The 20,829-nt window shown below is 40.6% G+C and overlaps 1 protein-coding gene across 1 annotated transcript in view; it reads left to right on the forward strand.

The window, feature by feature from the left end:
• Positions 1-3,686: 3,686 nt before the first annotated feature.
• zc3h7b (zinc finger CCCH-type containing 7B) overlaps positions 3,687-20,829 on the forward strand; it is a 31,203-nt gene continuing 14,060 nt past the window's right edge. The window contains exons 1-17 of the mRNA XM_031901084.1: positions 3,687-3,880; positions 7,332-7,392; positions 7,477-7,516; positions 8,840-9,037; positions 10,118-10,276; positions 10,369-10,449; positions 12,222-12,281; positions 13,200-13,242; positions 14,292-14,434; positions 14,588-14,867; positions 15,086-15,135; positions 15,951-16,092; positions 16,770-16,925; positions 17,389-17,588; positions 19,585-19,676; positions 19,810-19,991; positions 20,511-20,578. Coding sequence (XP_031756944.1) covers positions 7,340-7,392; positions 7,477-7,516; positions 8,840-9,037; positions 10,118-10,276; positions 10,369-10,449; positions 12,222-12,281; positions 13,200-13,242; positions 14,292-14,434; positions 14,588-14,867; positions 15,086-15,135; positions 15,951-16,092; positions 16,770-16,925; positions 17,389-17,588; positions 19,585-19,676; positions 19,810-19,991; positions 20,511-20,578 — 1,947 coding nt within the window. The 5' untranslated portion in view covers positions 3,687-3,880; positions 7,332-7,339. The remainder of the gene's footprint in view (positions 3,881-7,331; positions 7,393-7,476; positions 7,517-8,839; positions 9,038-10,117; positions 10,277-10,368; positions 10,450-12,221; positions 12,282-13,199; positions 13,243-14,291; positions 14,435-14,587; positions 14,868-15,085; positions 15,136-15,950; positions 16,093-16,769; positions 16,926-17,388; positions 17,589-19,584; positions 19,677-19,809; positions 19,992-20,510; positions 20,579-20,829) is intronic.

Genomic DNA, 20,829 nt, shown 5'->3' on the forward strand with positions numbered 1-20,829 from the left:
TCGGTTAGAGAGCATAAATAAAAGACTTGTCTTCTGTGTTGGTTTTTCGCCACGCCTTCCTCCGCCCCAGCTACCAATTCCTTTAGAAGTCGTTCATATATTTTGCTGAGAGGGTACAGAAGGAGCCTTTCCTGTTTGCTAGCAGAATGTGCCGCCATCAAAGCCTTCTCTCCTAAGTTGATCAAAAAAAAGGAGAGGCGCAAACTAGGGCCAAGTAAATTGTCATCATTTTATTTTTTTATTCCCCATTTATTGAACTTTATGTCAGTTACAGTAAAATTATCACAGGAAGATATTCTTTATGAAGAAATTGTAAATCTATGCTTATATAATCACTTAATGATCAGTAATGGTTTATCTAGAATTGTCAGTGACGCACTGATAAATGCTGAACCGAAAAAACATAAAGGTGTTAAATCCTGTTAAATAAAAAAAATAAATATAAAGAGGTTTACAAGCTTATCATAAAACAATATTTATACGTTTGCATATACAACTTCTAATCTATGCTAGTATTTTCATTAGCTGAACCAGTAGTCATAATTATTTCCATAAATCGTACTGGCTGATCCAACACCATCCGACAAAAGCGCTTAAAACTAAGGTTAAAGACTCCCTTTTGGAGCACTCACCCAGCACCTGATCTGGGAACTGGCACTTATACTGTAATGTCACCCACTGTGACCTACAGCACTTATATTTGCCTATTTGTGTCTGTAAGTTACCCTCCCATATAGATTGTAAGCTCTACGGGGCAGGGACCTCCATCCTCTTGTGTCCTTGACTCTAACTTATTGCAGCTGTATTTATCTTGTATTTATTGTTATACTTTGTATTTATCTATTATTATCTTATTAACCACCTGTTTGTATTAATGTATTCTACTGTACAGCGCTGCGTACATAAGTAGCGCTTTATAAATAAAGATATACATACATACATTATGCAGTTTATCCCCTAACCATCTCACATATCTGTTTCACCTGGTTCCAGAAGGGAATTATTACTGGGCAGAGCAGCCAAATATGTTCTCCATATTCTCCAGACCAGCCAAATATGTTCTCCAGAGCAGCCAAAGTTTCCCATCTCTGTTTCACATCTTCATCAGTTATCTGAAGGTATCAGACCCATTTTATAGAACACTGTTGGTGTTCAATACCAGCAAAATAGTAAAATATTAGAATTTGTATTTAAATTATAAGAAAATTATGGATATTTATTACTAATAGAAAACTGTATGTTTGTTTTAAAAATTTTACTCTACTCTTCTTTTGAAAGTTAAGTATTTAATTCTGACTCCCATTCACACACATAAGAAGGTGGGTATGGATATTTACAATCCAAAATAATATTGTATAAAAAGGTTAGACCATGTCTAATGAGATTTCTAGGGCACATCAGGATTCAGAGAATGTTAAATCCATACATTTAGCATCTTTGAGGTGTCTGTCAGTCACAGTCAGTTGTTATTGCTACACACTTAGGGGCTGATTTACTTACCCACGAACGGGTCGAAATGAGTCCGATTGCGTTTTTTTCGTAATGATCGGTATTTTGCGATTTTTTCGTATGTTTTGCGATTTTTTCGGATTCTTTACGAATTTTTCGTTACCAATACGATTTTTGCGTAAAAACGCGAGTTTTTCGTATCCATTACGCAAGTTGCGTAAAAAGTTGCGCATTTTTCGTAGCGTTAAAACTTACGCGAAAAGTTGCGCATTTTTCGTAGCGTTAAAACTTAAAAGGTGCAAAGTTTCGCGTAAGTTTTAACGCTACGAAAAAAGCGCAACTTTTTGCGCAAGTTTTAACGCTACGAAAAATTGCCAGATTTTACGCAACTTTCGTAATGGCTACGAAAAACTCGCGTTTTTACGCAAAAATCGTATTGGTAACGAAAAATTCGTAAAGAATCCGAAAAAATCGCAAAACATACGAAAAAGTCGCAAAATGTTCGTTTTCAAGTCGGAACTTTTCCAATTCGGGTCGGATTCGTGGGTTAGTAAATCAGCCCCCTAATGTACTTGTAGGTACCTTCATTGATCTCTAGTGGACCACAATTCTTGGTTCTTTACTGTTAGGGATTCTGACTCTTTCCTGCAAATTAGGACATGTCTAAATTGCAAGTTCCTTAGACATTCCCAAGCAACCCTGCAATCTAGTATTGTGTAAAGCATTCTTCTTTATTCTCAGTGGTTTACTGTGTCATATATATCAAGTGTTGCTTATAGTTCTTTAAAGAACTGCTTGGGGATCTTGACAGGGAGTGTGGAGAATAACTAAACACATTTCAGGAGTATATTTTTATATTATGATTGAAGAGTTTTAGCTGTCTTCTCTAGGGGTCCTTGAGATTAACTGATATTTTAACTTCCAAATATGTTATGCGATTTAGCCAGTGGGATAGCATTTCGGGGAGATTAGTTGCCTGTGCCTTCCCACCAGGAAGACCAAGAGATGCGTGTGCCTTCCCACCAGCCAGGGCCGGAACTAGGGGTAGGCAGAAGAGGCAGCTGCCTAGGGCGCAACGATTGAGGGGCGCCAGGCAGCCTCTCCTGCCTACCCCTAGTTCTACTTTGTCATTGCCTCCGCCGCTTATCATTAGCGGTGGAAGCAATGACGATCGAATCGCAGCGCCCCCCAATGGCGCATGCGTGCCAAAGCACAGGAGGAGGTGCAGGGGGCGGTGCGATTCGATCGGTCATTGCCTCCACCGCTAATGATTAGCGGTGGAGGCAATGACTGATCATCGCACCGCCCCCTGCACCTCCTCCTGTGCTTTGGCGCGCATGCGCCATTGGGGGGGCGGGGAGGTGGGCGGAGTTGGCCGACCGGGTTGCCTAGGGCGCCCGGTCGGCTTGGCCCGCCCCTGCCACCAGCTACTCGCTTTATTGCCCAAGGGAAGGCATTTCTAAGGGCTCTGCCACACGGGGAGATTAGTCGCCCTCGACTAGTCGCCCGCTAACAGGGAGATTTATCTTCCTGAAATGCCATCCCACCGGCGAAAATTGAAATCGCCGGTGGGATGGCATACGTGGCGGCACGACCAGTGAAATCACGGAAGTTTGTGTGCCAGAGCCCTAAGAGATTAGTTGCATGAGATTTAACCCAGGTCGACTAACCTCCCCGTGCCGCTGCCTGTTCAGGTTCTCTGGTGTATCTATGATGTATTTATGTATACCTTTATTTATAAAGTGCCGCAAGGGTACGCAGCGCTGTACAATCTTACAAAATTACACACAGGGAGGAGAAGTGGTTATAATAAATACAGTAAATATATATAAATGCACAGGGAATAAATACCATGTGGTATGAGACACGGTAGGAAGGAGGTCCCTGCCCCCTAGAGCTTACAATCTAAGTGGTTGGGTAACATACAGGCACAAACTGGAAGGTAAGAGTGCACCAGGTATGGGCATTTGCCCTTAAGTGCAGGACTAGGCAAAATAGTGTTTTAGTGCTCCAGATAAGATGATAAGATAATAAGCAGCCTTCCCAATTTTTTTCCCCTTCAGACTGACTGAGCTTGTAGTCATTGCCCCAGGGGGAGGCAGCCCTCAGCGTGGGAATCACTGCCCTAACCCACGGGTCCCACTGACATGACAAGACCCCTCAGCGACATGGCGCCCAGCCGCTCTCCCCAGAACCCGCAGCAGCTCAGCATCTCGATAGGAGGAGCCTCGCTCATCCCTCCCCAGCCCCACACAGGCCGAGACCTGGAAATGAAAGTGAAGGGAAGAAAAAAAGAGAGACACATGGGAGGAAGTTGCAGCCGGGCAACAAGAAGCGCTAAACTAGAGGGTTCCCTGTAAGCAGCCGGGATTCAGGAGGGGAATTCTATGTGCTGCTCATTGTGTGCGGCGAGAGAACAGTAACAGCCCGGGTAAGTTACTGTGAGCTGATACTTCAGCATTCTGCCGGCACATCCCATGGCTCAGGCCCCTGTTATACAATTACATTTTCCCTTTCCTCTTGGCCTGTCTGACTTCAATAGTGACAGCCGTAGTGCAGCAACAGCTGAAGGGCTAGGCTGGACACGATACAGTCTGTATATTTATCCCCATTAAGATGAACACCAAAGCATTGATTATCACTCATATCCCCCACTGCATGTGTATAAGAACAGTTTCCCTCTGGGAGATATTTCTCTATGTGTTTTATGTAAGGGTTACTAGGCAGTAGGAATAAACAAATGTATCTTCATTTAGATTTTGCAATTAATTGTCTGTGTTATTAATAGATGTTAAATCATCCTCAATTATCCTCACTAATTTTGTGCTATGCAAGTCTGAATTTGCCCTCAGTTGCTAACTTTAACAGCTTTCTACCCTCCCTTGCTATTTGTGAATGAATTCCCCTAAATGCATGAACTGCAGGCTCCAATGTTCTCTCTAATTCTTTCTTGGCTATGTGCACAGAGAAATGCTTTTGTGCGCACATTTCAGGCTTGTGTGTGCATCTTTAAAAAATGTGTGGTTAGGTAAAATTTGGTGTTTTCAAACAAACTTTTATGTGCGCACCACAATGTCTTGTGTGCAGTGAATTTGTGGCTCTCTTCTGTGCCACCTACTCGCCCTGTTGTGCCAATAACTCCCTATACCCTCCCTCTTATGGCTTGGGTCTAGGATTCTCATTGGCTTTAAGTTATTAACACAGACAGAGAAAATGTGTTGGGAACCTGAAATATATATATATATATATATCTATATATATTTTTTTTTTTTTTTTTTTAAAAATCAGCCCCTAAGGGAACATGAATGAGGAAACATTACTTTTTATATTATTTTACAAATATATTGTAATTGATTGTATGTTAATAGGCATGGCATGCGTCATGCACCATTGTGTATCCCTACATTCATAAGTACAACACAAATTGCTTATTGTTTTTAATCTTGACAGTTTTTCTACAATTAAAAGGGCACATGTTACAGTACAATTGTTTTACCAACCAAACGTGCAGGCTAATTCTGGTTGTGAAAAACTATACTACTTAGGTCAGAAATGACTGGTATTAAGTGCTTTGCTGCTTGCACCTCGAGGTAGTTCCCAATGTGGGTAATGCTCAGACAATATGGCCACCTGTAACATGAGCCCCTCCTGGTACAGGTGGTATAGCACTTACTAGGAGCATTTTATGGCCCAAGTAGAATTGTTTTCCCCTATTAGCCTGCACCTCCAGTGGAAGGAACAATTTTACAATGATAGGTGCCCTTTAAAGGAGACTTATTGTGTAACACAAAACAAGAATGTGCTAGTGCATTATACTCTCTTTAAGGAGAAGGAAAGTCATTTTGGCATTTTACTGCCAATAGATTCGCCACATTAGTGCTACCTAGAACAATATGTTTATTCTGGAGAGCATTGCCATTCCTGAGTAAAGAGCCCTGAAAGCTATCTCAGTTTGCTTAAGACAGCAACTGCCATTTTACATAACTTCCTGTTTGCAGTCTAGCCGTTATAGCTCAGACTACACATTCCTAAGGGAGGGGAGAGGGAGTTTTTAGCATTATTATGGGAGGGGGGAGCAGGAGAGGGGAGAGAGCTGTGCAGACTCTAACCACAGAAATTAATAAGGATTTTCTGAGAGAGGAAGTCAGATACCCGAACAACATGTTTACAAAAAAGGAGACAAGAAATCCTGTATTTACATAGTAATTTTTTTTTTTTTACCATTCCTTCTCCTTTAAATATAGAAGGAATGTGCTTTAAAAAACTTTTATTGAAAATGTATCTGAAAACCCCACTAGTTCCTCTCGTCTGTTCCATTTCCTGCTGCCTCCTTTCCCAGGCTGTGCAGGGGAGCCAGTGACACAAAGTACACTGCACTGTAGGATATGAACCAATTAGAAGCAAGGCAGAGCTGATAGGGAACTGAGTCGGTCATTGCTTGTGAGACTGCAGGGCTGTGATTGGCTCTCCCCATCCTACTGCGCTTTTGGCAGGGACCATTAGGACACACACTCCACTCATTTGAAACAGGGACAGGTACCATAGCAGATCTGTAGAAAGCTTCAATAAAAGGGCTATTTTTAAAGATAAATGTAATGTTAGCTCAGAATGACAGTTGACATCATATGTTATTCATTGTTGCCTACAAGATTGGGTTTTTAGTTATGCTGTATGTCCCCTTTAAACTCTTATGTTCCTCTCCTTTTGTGTTTCAGTCTGGCAGCTCAGTAATCCAGGTGCAGCCTCTGAACTGTTACAATTTGCTACCTTAGTTGATATATTCAGTAGCTGCATCTGTGGAATGTTAGGAATTATTGTATCAGTTGTAATTTCTTCTGTAGTGATGTGTGGGTCGAGAAATACTCAACCCGCTCCCAACCCGAATCCTATCTGACCCGGCTTCCTCCCTCCAATTATAGACCTGGGCGCGCTCCTAGAAATTAGAGAGCAACATAATGAAATAAGGAGGAGAGGATAAATCCTCATTAGTGTCAATTGTAATGGGTGGCAAGCCTTTACCCACACCGCCTGTGTCCCCCAATACCAGTATAAGCAATTCTAAAACTGACCTGCTATGAGAATTGGTTGAAAGTGCACGTTCATCATCATTTACTTCTATACTTCTATAGTGCCAGCAGCATTCAAGTGCTTGTCCACTGGAAACATATTGTGATGCTTTTCTGAGCAATAATTGGCCTCCCCAGAGCTACTAAAAATAGCAAAAAAGTTGTTCCTACAGTTGTAGGGTGTGAAAGGTTTACCCTGCACTGCCCAAGTGATGGCATATGGTAGACATAGTCTGAATTGTATCTAAATCATGACTGTCCAGCTGAAAGCCTTTGGGCTAGATGATGCCCTCAAGGAGATTTTAATGGCTCACATCCTACACAAGGGCTTCACTGACTGTATGCCATGATAAAATGTTTCGGCCTTACAAAGAATACAACTAATTGAAATTTAATTCATTAAACCTTTATGGTTATTGGTTGATATGAGAATACTGTTTTTACCAGAATATTGTTGCTTTATGGACTTTTACAGATATTCACTTACACTGGAAAAGAATTAAATGGGCAATATATTTCTTGTTAAATATGTTAATCTTTCACCTTAATGGAAGTTCTGTCAGGGCCGACAGTTTGTTGGAATACAGAATGTGTGTATTAAATACTGTTGCTATGCAATATATACAGTTCTGTTTTTTAGAATATACGACTGTAGTGTGACAAACACCATTATTTATTATTATTATTATGAAACATAAAAATATTTTGATTTCTGCTTATACTGTTTTTAGAGGGATTTACTTTGGCAGAACCTCCACTTTAAATACATATTTTTGGCTAATAGTTGACCAAAACCATTTTTTTGTTTCCTTTTAGTGGTTCTTATGGCAAGGCAGAAGCGTAAGGAAGACATTGAGAAAGGCCTGCAGTTTATCCAGTAAGCCACATGTATATTTTCAGTATGGTTATGAATTATGGAGCTCTGGTTAGGTGGCTTACATGGCTGTTCTTATTTTAACAGGTCTACAATACCTTTTCATGGAAGTCATGCTGATTATGAGGTACTTACTATTTATGGGGATCTGTAACATGTTTAGAGAGAGCAAATATTAAAGGGGTGGTTCACCTTTAAGCTATCTTTTAGTATGTTATAGAATGCCCTATTCTAAGTAACTTTACAATTTGTCTTCATTATTTATTTGTTAGAGTTTTTGAATTATTTGCTGTCCTCTTGCAACTGTTTGCAGTTTTTAAATGGGGGTGACTGACCCCGGCAGCCAAAAATCTATTGCTTTGAGAGGCTACAGTTTTATTATTATTGTTACTTTTTATAACTTTCTTTTCTATTCAGGCCATCTTCTATTCATATACCAGTCTCTCATCCAAACCACTCCCTGGTTGCTCAGGTGACTTGGACCCTAGCAACCAAATAACTGCTGAAATTTTCTCTCTACATCATACTAAAAGTTAACTAAAAGGTGAACAACCCCTTTAACGGGATGTAACAGTAAATAGAAAATAAAAATTATGTTTGCTTAGTGCGCACTTCTGAGTGGTTTTGCATTTTTCATTCATTTTCACTTTTGAGCTGTTTAAAAGTTATTAACCTTTTTCTAGAGCAAGGCTGATCCTTTGGCTCAGAACCTCTGATTGGGCTGCTGAATTGGGGGTCCCAAGGTGAACTGATAATACATGTAATCCCCAATGGAAGGACATGCTGCATAGATGCACACTGCTTTCTCCCCTAATAGATTAATAACAGGTTCTGTGAACAATCTGACATTGTCCCAATGCTGTAGTTTTCCTTGGGAGAAGCAGTTCTTTCCAAGGTAAGCATATTGGTCCATATTAGATTACTGGCTCAGCAGCACTGAGAGAGAGCTGCTGAGCTGAACGTTCCAGTTTAACAGTAGCAAACTTCTCTTCTACTTTAACTTTCTGCTCTACATATTTATATAATATTCTTATGAAGAGCTTTTTCAATTCACTTGTACCCTAAGTATTAATTGCCTTCAGTAAAAGGCCCATAGCCAGGTGGCTCTTTGATTTGTGCCACTCTGATGTTTATGTAGCTATCGGTGGTATAGCCTTTCAGAATGTCGACTTGTGTAAAAAAAGTTGAAGCTACTTACACTGAATTCAGAACCCAGTGAAAGTGCTTAAAACCTTAGTGGAATGCTATTCTATTCTTTTATGAATCTCTTAAAAGTATACCTTATTAGCCCTTAAATGGCATGTATATGGTGTCATAAGCAGACCATCTAGATACACAGCTAATCGGACTGCCTGTGGCCAGCTCTAGGTTGTGGTTGAGTTCAGAGAAATTCTTGTTGATGTATAAGAATACAAATCATAATAGTCTTTTTCCTGCTCATTTTTTACAGCATTTCTTGCAGCAGTTGGTCAGGAACCTGTTTGCAGAGGGCAATGACCTGTATCGTGATGGAGACGCCAAGCTGGCTCTGGGCCAGTACACAGAAGGCCTGACGGTGGCTGAGTATGCTGTGTCTGAAGAGCTAACCATCCCAGAAGAGCTGCTTTCCAAGCTGTGCGTGAACCGTTCCTGCTGCTATTTTACTATGGTAAGTGAAGGAGTATGAGCAGCAGGGTGTGCTAAATGAATAACACAAATTAGCTGTATCTTATATAATGTTCAGTTGCATCTGACTCCCCTGATTCAGCTTGATATCACCCCATAATCTTATAACTGACACGGCAGGCAAGCAATTGTATCGCATTTTGTTAGAAAATAAACAATGACGAACAATGCATTGATTTCCTAGAGTTCCCTATTTAAACATACTTGTAATTTTTAATTTTACTTTTTCTCTTTAGTATTAATACGGCAGTACCTTGTACTTGATGTTAACATAACTTGAATAAATCCTTGTTGGCAAAACAATTATATTGGATTTTTTAATGTTTGAAAGTTTTATTTTTAGTAGACTTAAAAGACAACAAATCCGCAGTGCACGAGGGGGACCCAATTTTATAGGGGGCCCTTATGACTCTCAATGCTAAATTGGAACCAGGGTTGGTTGTTTTCTTTTCTAAAAATGCACCACCTTGGGGTGCTTAGCTGGCTGCATTACCATCTTATGTTGACTTTTACCAGGGATTCCTTGTGCTGTCCTGGGCTGGTGTATGTACAGTATAATATTGTAATATAATACGCTGGCTCAGGTTGGTGCAAGGGATCCCTTGGAAAATGAAAGTGACGAATCTCCTAAAAATATCTTTGCATTGGTGTCAGTGTAAATCGATGATTGCAAAACATGAATCACATATCCATGGGAAATTGTCTTGTCCTGCATTTTCTGACCGTTATGCAATTAATATGTTTTATCAACAATGTGAACCCTTAGAGAAAAGGCGCACTGGCCCAGACTTCATAGTCAGCAACTTTGGGATCAAGTACAAGATACTGTTTTATTATTACAGAGAAAAAGAAAATCATTTAAAAATTTAAATTATTTGCTTATTGAAGTTCAATATTTTGCATTTTTTTTTAATTAACACATTTCAGTTCTACACATGGTGACCTAAACATTAAAACTAGGTTGCACCATTACTTCCACATTAATATTACCAAGGATATTCATGTGTTGCTTGACACGACCAGCTAAAGAAGCTTTATCAATTTCTGTTATTATCTTGTGCAGGGGCTGTATGAAAAATCACTGGAAGATAGTGAGAGTGCTCTGAACCATGACAAGGAGAATATGAGAGCTTTGTACCGCAAAGCCAAAGCCCTGGACCAACTGGGACGCCATCAAGAAGCTTATGGGTGCATTAGTGACAAACTGTTGGCGCTGGTGCAAGTGGGTTCAAATTAATTATTAACATGCAATGTTAGTGTTACTGTGTATTTTTTTTGTGGTAAAGCAAACAGTTTTCTATGTTTCTTCTCCAGGATGAGAGTGTAACAGAGCTGGCACAGGAGCTTGTGCAAAAATTAGGATTAAAGCAACGCAAGGCATATAAAAGGCCACAGGTACTACTACACTGGTGTGTTTGACATTTATGACTGGTACATTCTATGGTTGTTCATATTTTGCCATCCTCTTTTCTGACATAATTTAGACAAATGCACAAAAAAAATGGAGCATTTGTGGTCATCATTTTGGTGTTGTCAGTCTTTCTGAAGTGACTTACAGATCCATAAACTAGATATGCCCATTTTCTTTTACAGCTACTTGGGGGAAACTGCAGGTATAGCTTCTACCACTAGGAGGCAGGACAGTAGAAACAAGTCTCCTCCCTCAGCAGCTATACTCCCTCGCAACCCAGCCTCACCAGCTCAGTTTTTTCTAGTGTTCTCAGGAGGTATGGACCTGACTTTAGTAGACCTACTTCTTGATGAAATTACTTTGTGTTGCCCCATCCTTATTCTATTCCGTCAGTATCTGCGATGGTTTCCCAGTGAGTCCCCGACTGGACAGCTTTCTGACGGCATACCCAGACTAGCTGATTCCCTAGCTTAATTGCTAAACCAAGAGGAAACCATTCCTTCCTTCTGTCCCAAGCCTCGCAACCCAAAGACGATTGCTCTGCATTCCTTGGATGCTGTACGCACGTTAAAGTACTATGTATCCAGAACAGAAGGCATCCGCAAATCGAAGACCTTGTTTGTCATACCATCCAGCCACTTTGTCAGGGACAACCTGCCTCCAAGACCACCCTAGCACGGTGGATCAAGGAAAGCCAGAGCATATGTGGCTAGGGGCACATGGGCCCCACTACCAACATGGGCACATTCCACTTGAGCAATCAGTACCTCTTGGACATTTAGGAACCAAGCTTCGATAGAACAGATTTGCAAAGTGGCTAATTGGTTATCCATTCACTCCTTTGTCAAGTTTCACTTCAGTGTCTTTGATGCAACGATTTGGCAGGAAGGTGCTGCAGGTGGCGGTCTCTTAAAGTGCCACATACTAAGGGCTCTGCCTACTGCCCACCCTTCTCCAGAAGAAACAGCTTTGATAATTCCCAGCAGTTCCTGTTTCCCCCAAATAGCTGTAAGAGTGTTACTCGCCATTTAAATCGCTTTCTCTTCAGTCTCTTGGGGGACACAGGAGTTTCCTCCCCCGTAAGTAAACCCTCATTATCCTTCAGCCAGTTTTAATGTACATAGTTTTTGTTATGATTCTGCAGGATACATAATGTTCTCTGTTATGCAAAATTGAGCTGGTGAGGCTGGGTTGGGGGATGTAGCTGCTGAGGGAGAAGACTTTTGTTTCTAGTGACCTGCCTCCTAGTGGCAGAACCTATACCTACAGTTCATGTGTTTCCCAAGTGACTGAAAAGAAAGGGATTTAACGGTGAGTAATGCAAAGTCTTCTTTTCTTTTGTTTGTACGTACATGACTCTTAAGGGCTCTGGCACATGGGGAGATTAGTCGCCCGCCACAAATCTCCCTTGTCACGGGCAACTAATCTCCCCGAGTTGCCATCCCACCGGCGAACATGTAAGTCGCCGGTGGGATGGTACACACTGCGCAGGCGATTTGCCGAAATCGCGCCGCCGCGTGTGCCATCCCACCGGCGACTTACATTTTCCCCGGTGGGATGGCAACTCGGGGAGATTAGTCGCCCGCGAACAGGGAGATTTGTCGCGGGCGACTAATCTCCCTGTGTGCCAGAGCCCTTAAAAGAACTCAGAACTCAGTATAGTAATTATATGTTTAATCTGTTTAGTACACTCTTATTTAGAGCCATTTGGCAGAAGGCCTGCACTCACTTGTTATATTGTTTCTCTTCCATGCAGCAAGAGCTAGAATCAGTTGGTTTCCTTAGCAATGGTACATCTACCTCCACTAGTAGCCAGGTAATGTTTCTCTTTGCTTTTCAGTTATTTTTTTTTTATTGTACTTACTTACCTTTTCCATTTTACTCTAATTATTATTATTACAGTAATAACTGCATAGTTTTAAAATACTTACTGGACAAAGGAGACCTAAATGGAATTATTTTACTGTAACTCACCAACTACTAATCAAGGAATAACATATAATGATAGTTAAAGCTTAAGGAATACTGTCATGGGAAAACATATTTTTTTCAAAATGCATCAGTTAATAGAGCTTCTCCAGCAGCATCCTACATTGAAATCTGTTTTTCAAAAACATTTTTTTTTTAAATTTAATTTTGAAATTTCACATGGGGCTAGCCATATTCTTCATTTCCCAGGGTGCCACAGCCATGTGACCTGTGCTCCGGCTTGGGACTCCTCCAGTTACATGGGAGAAGAAAAAACAATAGGTTACCTGAAAGCAGTTCTAATGTGTAGCGCTGGCTCCTTTTGAAAGCTCAGACTCAGGCACAATGCACTAAAGAGATGGCACCTAAACACCAATATTACAGCTAAAAATATACATTTATTGGTTCAAGAATAAAATATTAAATGGCAGAGTAAATTATTTGCTATGTAAATAGTGTAATTTAGAAATGAAGTTTTATTAATACATCAACGTTTTCAGTCTAGTTTATGTGATAATTTGTCAGCTGTTCAAAAAAAGTCTATAAATCAGAATCTTCAGGTGGTAAAATCTATGCATTACATAGCTGGTAGGCAACTTTGGGTGACTACACATTTCATGTGTTTACTTCCAACTGATTTATATTCATCCCAGTGCAAAATGTAACTTCATGATTTGCCATTACATTTAAGGATAAACTAAATATTGCAGTGGTTTTCAGACTTTATATAAATGTGAATTAGAGTTGCATTTCTTTACTTTTGCAGGCATCCTCTAATAGCCTAGGATCATTAGATGATATTGATGTAGGTAAGTAGATACAAAGATGCAGAGGGTCTAGAAAGAAAATGTTACATTAATATTACATGCAGGAACCATTTGGAGCTGTTGGCAGGAGATATCATATATGGCTCAATGTGTTTCTCAGATAACACTTGGCCTCAACAATATCTGAGGAAGCCTCATTAAAATATTGATGGCAAGACATATATTTTGGTCCCATACATGGTAAAGCTATCCACTAGACAGGACAAATCTGCAGTCTGTGTATCAGGAACCTAGGATGTTTATAGCTCCATTGTTGCTTTCAATTTTTAATTAATGCATTGGCAAGCTGAAGCATTTTGTCCCTCGCCCGTGGAGCTACAGGATTCTCTGAATGACCCCGTGTACCAGAGCCCTTACTCTTGAAGAACAAACAATACCTTTGCATTTGTTGTCATGTAATTATGTACAGGCTCTGCATTACATCCTATGTTCTAAGCATGGCACAATCCGTGGGACACGGGTAACAAAATGGATGGCAGTTTGGGCAATAATAGATTGTTGCTGTAATGCTGGACAGCCTTCAGTTAAGTCTCCACTCCACAGTAATCATGTCAACGTTATGCATCTCGGTTAATAAACTCTGTTGTAACAGTGCACTACAATACAAATTTTTTTTCCAAAGCGTGTATAAATTGACATTGTATGTGCAGACATTGCAGTACAAGTAAACATGCACAGTTACAAATGTCAAGTGACACAATTTAGAAGACACAGGAGGCCCCTGCCTCATAGAGTTTACATTCTTAAATAGCCTGTAGAGTTTAGGGCAGAGCTATCCACCTGAAGGCCCACGTGCCAGAACATTTTTATCGTCCCCAGTTTGCCTGAAGGCTCCATAGACTATGCTATATGACATCATTTTAATGTAATCTGGCCCTCAAACATGCTATATGCAAAATAATCGGGCCACTACTTGCAATAAGTAGGACATTTCTAGTTTAGGGCATGAACATGACAAGGAAGTGAGGAAGGATGTATGGAAAATGCTTTTTCCACTCTGCTAAATGCGATGATCTGTCCCTGTTCTTTAGGCAGTGACCTTCACATTGAAGGGCTGAAGGCAGCTGGTTCTCCACCCTCTACTGGATTTCCATCAGCAGCCGGTTCCTTGAATGACTTTGCAGACTGTGACATCATTGGGGATGAGCTGGACTCTTTCCTGGATGCAGGAATAGTGAGAATTTGTGGGGATGGGAGATACAGTAGAAATTAACTGTTTTTTAAGGGGGTTTGGACAATAGTATGGTGTCTGGGATGGGGGGATAATTGTGGTGAGATATATTTACAGATACCCTAAAATGCCTTTGATGCCTTCAATCTCTTACAGTTACCGACATCCATTCCACCCAACCAAGTGCCCCCATTAATACCAGTGTACACCACTGGCTCCACTTTGCTTTCCTCTCTTGGAAACAATGTACTCCCAGCCCCATCCCCATTACCTCCAGCCTCTTTTGGTCTGCTGGATTCGCAGAAGCTGACCAGGCACTGTGACAAACCAGGCTACAACTCAAATCTTCTCAGGCTGGTAGAGCCCCGTCTGGACGCCCTGGACAGCTTTGAGGGCATTAGGGAGCCAATGGACTGTCTGGACACCTTTCCGAATGGTAATGAAGAGACAGACTCTGTGAGGGAGATTTGCTTGTTTTAATATATAGAAAAGAACAGATAATAACCAGATGCTAAATATTAAAATGTAGCACAGGGTTGTCTCATAACAACCAGGGTCTTTAGAAGAACGGAAAATTTAAATGCCTGCGATGACACTAGGTATTTGTTTATTAATGTGTTTTTGTTTTTTATCTGCTTATTTTACATTTCGAAGAGCCCAAACATTTGTTATCCCCTTCAGCAAAAACAAGCCAGAAGCACAAGGTGAGTTTTCTGCGGGTTCACAGATGTTACTATGGTACTTTTTCTCCTATGTACAAGGGGTGCTCCACACAACATGGAGGAACAATGCCCTGTCCCTGTCGGTGGGTTTTAACCACTTTTGGCTTCACTTGTGCCTTGGACATGTTTTTTGTTGCTAAAATGCATTTTTTATTTAAAGGAGAAGGAAAGTCATAGATTAGCCACATTAGTGCAAGCTAGAATGCTATATTTATTCTGCAAAAAACTTTACCATACCTAACTAAACAGCCCTAGAAGCTCCCTCTGTTTGTTTAACATAGCAGCTGCCATTTTATCTTGGTCTCTAATCTAAGTATTGTATGTGTGTGTTTAAAACATCAAAAGTAGTAAAAGTATGTTGTAGTTGCTCTGTGTATGCAGTGTTGGGCATTCATTTTTTCTTAGGCTTTCCTGATCTGTCAAGTCTCTTGAACTGGCCATACAATTGAAGATTGGCTTATTGGGCAAGGTCACCAGATGAGCGGATCGATTAGATCATAACTGGTGCATACAGAGACACACTGGTTGAGCGCTGTATCATTGAAATGATGGAGTCCTCACCTGATGGAATTTTCTACTCTGGCTGATTTTCATAAGATAAGCTTTAATCGGCCTGAGTATGTATGACCAGCTTTGCTTGCTTTTACTTGCTCAAAAATAAAACAAAATTAGTTTTTTTCCCGGAAATTGCAGAGAGAGCATACTAGCAGTTATTGTGCTACAGTGAAAAGATGGGTGTCAGTCACTTTTTTACAAAAGTGGCAATATTCATAATACATAATAATTCTGCTTTACAGCCTGGGGTGAACAACATAAACCACATAAAGATGGATGCTGCTGTGCTTCATGCAAGAGCGCTACTACCAACTCCACTTGCCAATCCTCTGGCACACACCTATGATTTTAAACAGGCATGTCATCAGTGCTTCGTAAAGACAGGTACAGAACATATGTTGTCTCATGGTAAAAAAGACGGCACTCAAAATATGCAGTTTTAAAGCTTTATGTTTAAAGCCATTATAATGTAATGTTGAATTAATAAATAATGTGCAGGGTATGATATTAAGAAAGACATAAATCAGTGATTAGCACAATGTTTCCTGAGTTAGAAAACAAGGTGCTTGGGTGTTTTCTGGCAATGATTTGGTTACAGTTATACACAATTCCTCTCTTTCATAGCAGTGCCTTTACATCATATGGCCAAAGGTTTGTTCACCTCTGACACATTGCTTCTGGAGACAGTTAGGAACTCGGCAGTGAGTTTTCCAACTGAGAATGTCATTTTACAAGAGGTGGCCTATTTATCAAAACACAATTGATTAAAAATGGGAACCTCAAATATAGCAAATTCTCAATCTAATCATCTATAAATCAGTCCGTTACTGTCTGAAAATGTTAGGTCATATAGTTTATAAAAGGAAACATTGCTGGGGGTGGGCTTGAGCCTTCGCCATGCCTTCATTTAAAAGGCAGGCAGGAAATGTGGCAGTCAGCATTTCTGAGCATCTCTCTCCTGACCTGTGAGTGCACCTGAATTACTTCTAAACCTAATTGGCAAATAAAGGAAACAAATAAAAATATTCCCTATTTCCCTTGACATGAGTTTTCTTTTCTAGGTCCCAAAGCTTTGGACTATGCTCACAGGGAGAAGCTAGAGCACAAGTGTAAAAGGAACATATTGCTGGCCAGACAGAAGACCTCCGAAAATAAGACTTGGCTCAGGATTCGCCCGCGACCACCGAAAGTTACTGGCCCCTATGTCCTCTGCAAAGGTGATAGAGAACCCCAGGAATTGTTCCAGTTCATAGGAAATTAAGTAATGTATATGTAGAAATGAATACTGAGATTATAATTGAAGTATATAGGAAACTTGCTTCCTTTATTTTATGAATATCATTCCACTGGGCAGTTGCTCCAAGGAAAATGGATGAACCATAGCACACATATTCCTTCAACTGAAGAAATGCCAACAACACTTTTCATTTAATTTAAAGTGTGCGCAGGTTTTTTTATGTACAGTGGAAGCTGTTCTGTCAATCACTGTTGATTCCAGAGGTGCACTAAGAGTGTCACAAAATCTCAAATAACTATAACAGGGGTTTTTGGAGGTCCAAAACTTTTGTTTATTAATCATTATCACATAGCAGCACTTGACTGCCAGCACAGCTGTGGGGGGATTGTTTCATCGTATGATTGTTTTTTAAATATATATAGGTATTTTTTCCTTTCCTGCAGATATTCAGACACGCCAGGACTGTAAATACAGAGAAGACTGCACTTTTGCATACTATCAGGAAGAGATAGATGTGTGGAATGAAGAGAGGAAGTTAACTTTGCGCCGTGACCAGCTTTTTCTGCTCCCGTCAGGGGTGAAGGCTGGCACTGTGACCTGGTTACTGCAGGAGCATAAAGGCATATTTATCTTCTTATGCCAGGTAACTGTGGCAGTATGTTAAGACTAAATTGTATCTCTCTCTCTTGCCATCAGATTTCTATTCTAAAGCTGGCCATACACGTGGCGCTCTAACGATGTTTCGTGCGACCATCGGTCGCACGAAACATCGTCAGATCCGCCACACACAGTCAGGGCTGAAACAGCAGATAAGGAGGTAGAAACAATAGGATTTCTACCACCTTCTGCCGTTTCAGCCCTGACGGCAGATTTTGGTCAGGCGCCTTCTATGGCGCCCGATCAAAATTTTCTAACCTGGCCGATCGGCGAGTCGTCCGATATCAGCAGCTTCCTGCAATATCGGTCGACTCGCCGACATGCCATACACGCACCGAATATCGTACGAAACGAGGTTTCGCACGATAGTATCGGTGCGTGTATGGCCAACTTTAAGGAGTTCATTAGATAAGATTAGGGTTGCTAACTTGGCTGGTGTTTTAAAGGCCCACCCCGTAAAAATGACAATTATTGCAGATGTTCTTATTAACTTTTTTTTTTACCTCCAGAAAAGGTGGCAACTATGGAATTTAAGCCACGTTTAACAGGGAGGCCTACTTAAAGGGATTCTGTCATGATTTCTATGGTGTACTTTTTATTTCTAAATAACACTGTTTACATAGCAAATAATTCACTCTACCATTTACAACAAATGTATTATTTTTAGTTGTAATATTGGTGTGTAGGCACCATCTCCACCATGAGTCTGAGCTTTCAGAAGGAGCCAGAGCTACACATTAGACATTAGAACATATTAGAACACATTAGAACATTATCTACTGGGAGCTGATATCTTGCTACCTTCCTGTTGTTTTACTGGGGGGGGGGCTGATATCACTCCAACTTGCAGCTCAGCGGTTTATCAGAGCACAGGTCACATGGCTGTAGCACCTTAGGAAATAAAGAATTTAGCTAGCCTCATGTGAAATTTTACAATTGTATATAAATAAATCTTTAGGTGGCCATACACGCACCGATATTATCGTACGAAACCTCGTTTCGTACGATAATCGGTGCGTGTATGGCATGTCGGCGAGTCGACCGATATCGCAGGAAGCTGCCGATATCGGACGACTCGCCGATCGGACAAGTTTGAAAATTTTGATCGGGCGCCATAGAAGGCGCCTGACCAAAATTCTCCCTTCAGAGCTGAATCGGCAGAAGGAGGTAGAAATCCTATTGTTTCTACCTCCTTACCTGCCGATTCAGCCCTGAATGGTGTGTGGCGGATCTTACGATGTTTCGTGCGACCGATGGTCGTACGAAACATCGTCGGATCGCCACGTGTATGGCCACCTTTTGTGTTTTTGAAAAAAGTTGCCCTACCATTCAGGATCCCTTGCAGTGGCATGGTAACTGCAAGGGATCCTGAATGGCAGGGTAACTGCAAGTTCACCAACTGGTGAATAAAAATTGCAAGCTAACTCTAATGGTTATCTGGATGTTTACCCAGATTGTCCATCCCTGCCAAATCTGTCCAATCTGATTATACTGTGGGCCACATCTGGAGAGGACTGCATCAATGCACCAATGTGGTTATTGCCCATGGGATTTTGTGATAAAATGCAGACAGATATACTTTTTCTGCTTCCGTTACTGTAACATGATATAAGCTTAGGATTCACATAATTCTGGCTCTCCTGGGAACTCTGTACGCCATGCAGTCTTCTAACAGTGTGCTATCAGTATGCTATAATGTCATGCCCCTGATATTTTTCCCTTCCACCTTTTCAAATTCAAATCAGTTTATGCTCCGTAATAGCATATAATGTCCAACTGTCCCCAAATCTGCTGCCTTTGATTAATGGTATGCAAAGTGGTTCATCCCCAGGCCTGAACGTTCCTGGTTGGCTCAAACAATTGTATTTCTTTCTGCAAAAGACACATGCAGCCTTAAGACTTTCACAACATTTCTTTGTGGTTCTATTTCAAATCAAACAGTTAGCATTCTTTTATGCAGAATCCTGTCTTATTTCTTATAGGCCTGCTTTGACAGTAAGCCTCGGGTCATTAGCAAGAAAAGTCAGGAGAATCCAAGTGTTTGCACTAAACAGCACTATTTTCTTGATAACAAGTGAGTATAACCAACATTTCATTAGTACAGGTAAATGATAATAATATAATTTTTTTGCATTTAATTTTAGAGATGCATCCCCCTTTAAGCATTTTTCTGGCTAAATGGAATATGTTAATGTTTCTTGCTGTAGGTGTCTGGTCCATGTGTATAACTGTGACACCATTAAATATTCCAAAATCCGCCCACTTCAGTCCCATTATCATATGGATTTGTGCCGCCATGAGATGCAGTATGGCTGCCTACAGGAAGACACCTGTAGCTTTGCACACAGTCATGTGGAGCTGAATGTATGGATTCTACAAAGACAGTCTGGTATGTGACTAATCAGTGTATCTCATGTGGCAATGGATTACACACAACTGCTTGCAGCTATATGTATGCTGTGCAATAACAGTAAAACTACTGCACACCAGCATTTACACTTGTGCTTCTTCACTGGAGTACATTTCTGCTACAGCTGAGATGTACATTGCCAGAAAATAGTCTACTTTTATACTTTAAATGTAAAGAATTATATATTTTCCATTTATGGTATTAACTGGTCATTTAATAAATACTTATATAATAAACAGAAGTCACAACAAATATTGTTGTAAATAGTACCTAGTGATACCACGTGTCATGGGACAGGATATAATTTCTGTCCTTTCCGTAATCATGTCAACGTCCGATATCTACCTTCTCATTGTTTTTTTTTTTTTGTTACTGGGCCTGCCTGTGCATTCAATGCTTTTGCTACCAAATGGGCATGCAGGACTGAGTGACTGTTCTGCTTTGGTAACAATACATTTCTTTTCTACAAAACTACCTTCTGCTGTATGCTTTTGTTAGGGACTACACAAGAGGAAATTGTGCAGGAGTCTGAGCAGGATTGGAAAGTGCCTGAAACTAAAGGAAGAGTATGTAACCCATCTCTATTTCATGCTTTACAATATATAGCCATATGGAAACCAAAATTGTGTAAACTTAACTATACAATGTACCATATAGTAAGATGTATGTTAACATTATTGTGCTTTAAATGCTTATACTGAAGACCTGCTCTATACCTTATAACCCTGGATGTCTTTCAGAGTGTCAGCTAGGGAGAGATCTGGGGCAAACGTGTATTTTTCAACCTAGATATTCATGGAACTGTGAATGATACAGC

Source organism: Xenopus tropicalis, chromosome 4 (assembly GCF_000004195.4).
Source record: "Xenopus tropicalis strain Nigerian chromosome 4, UCB_Xtro_10.0, whole genome shotgun sequence".
NCBI classification, from domain to species: Eukaryota; Metazoa; Chordata; class Amphibia; order Anura; family Pipidae; genus Xenopus; species Xenopus tropicalis.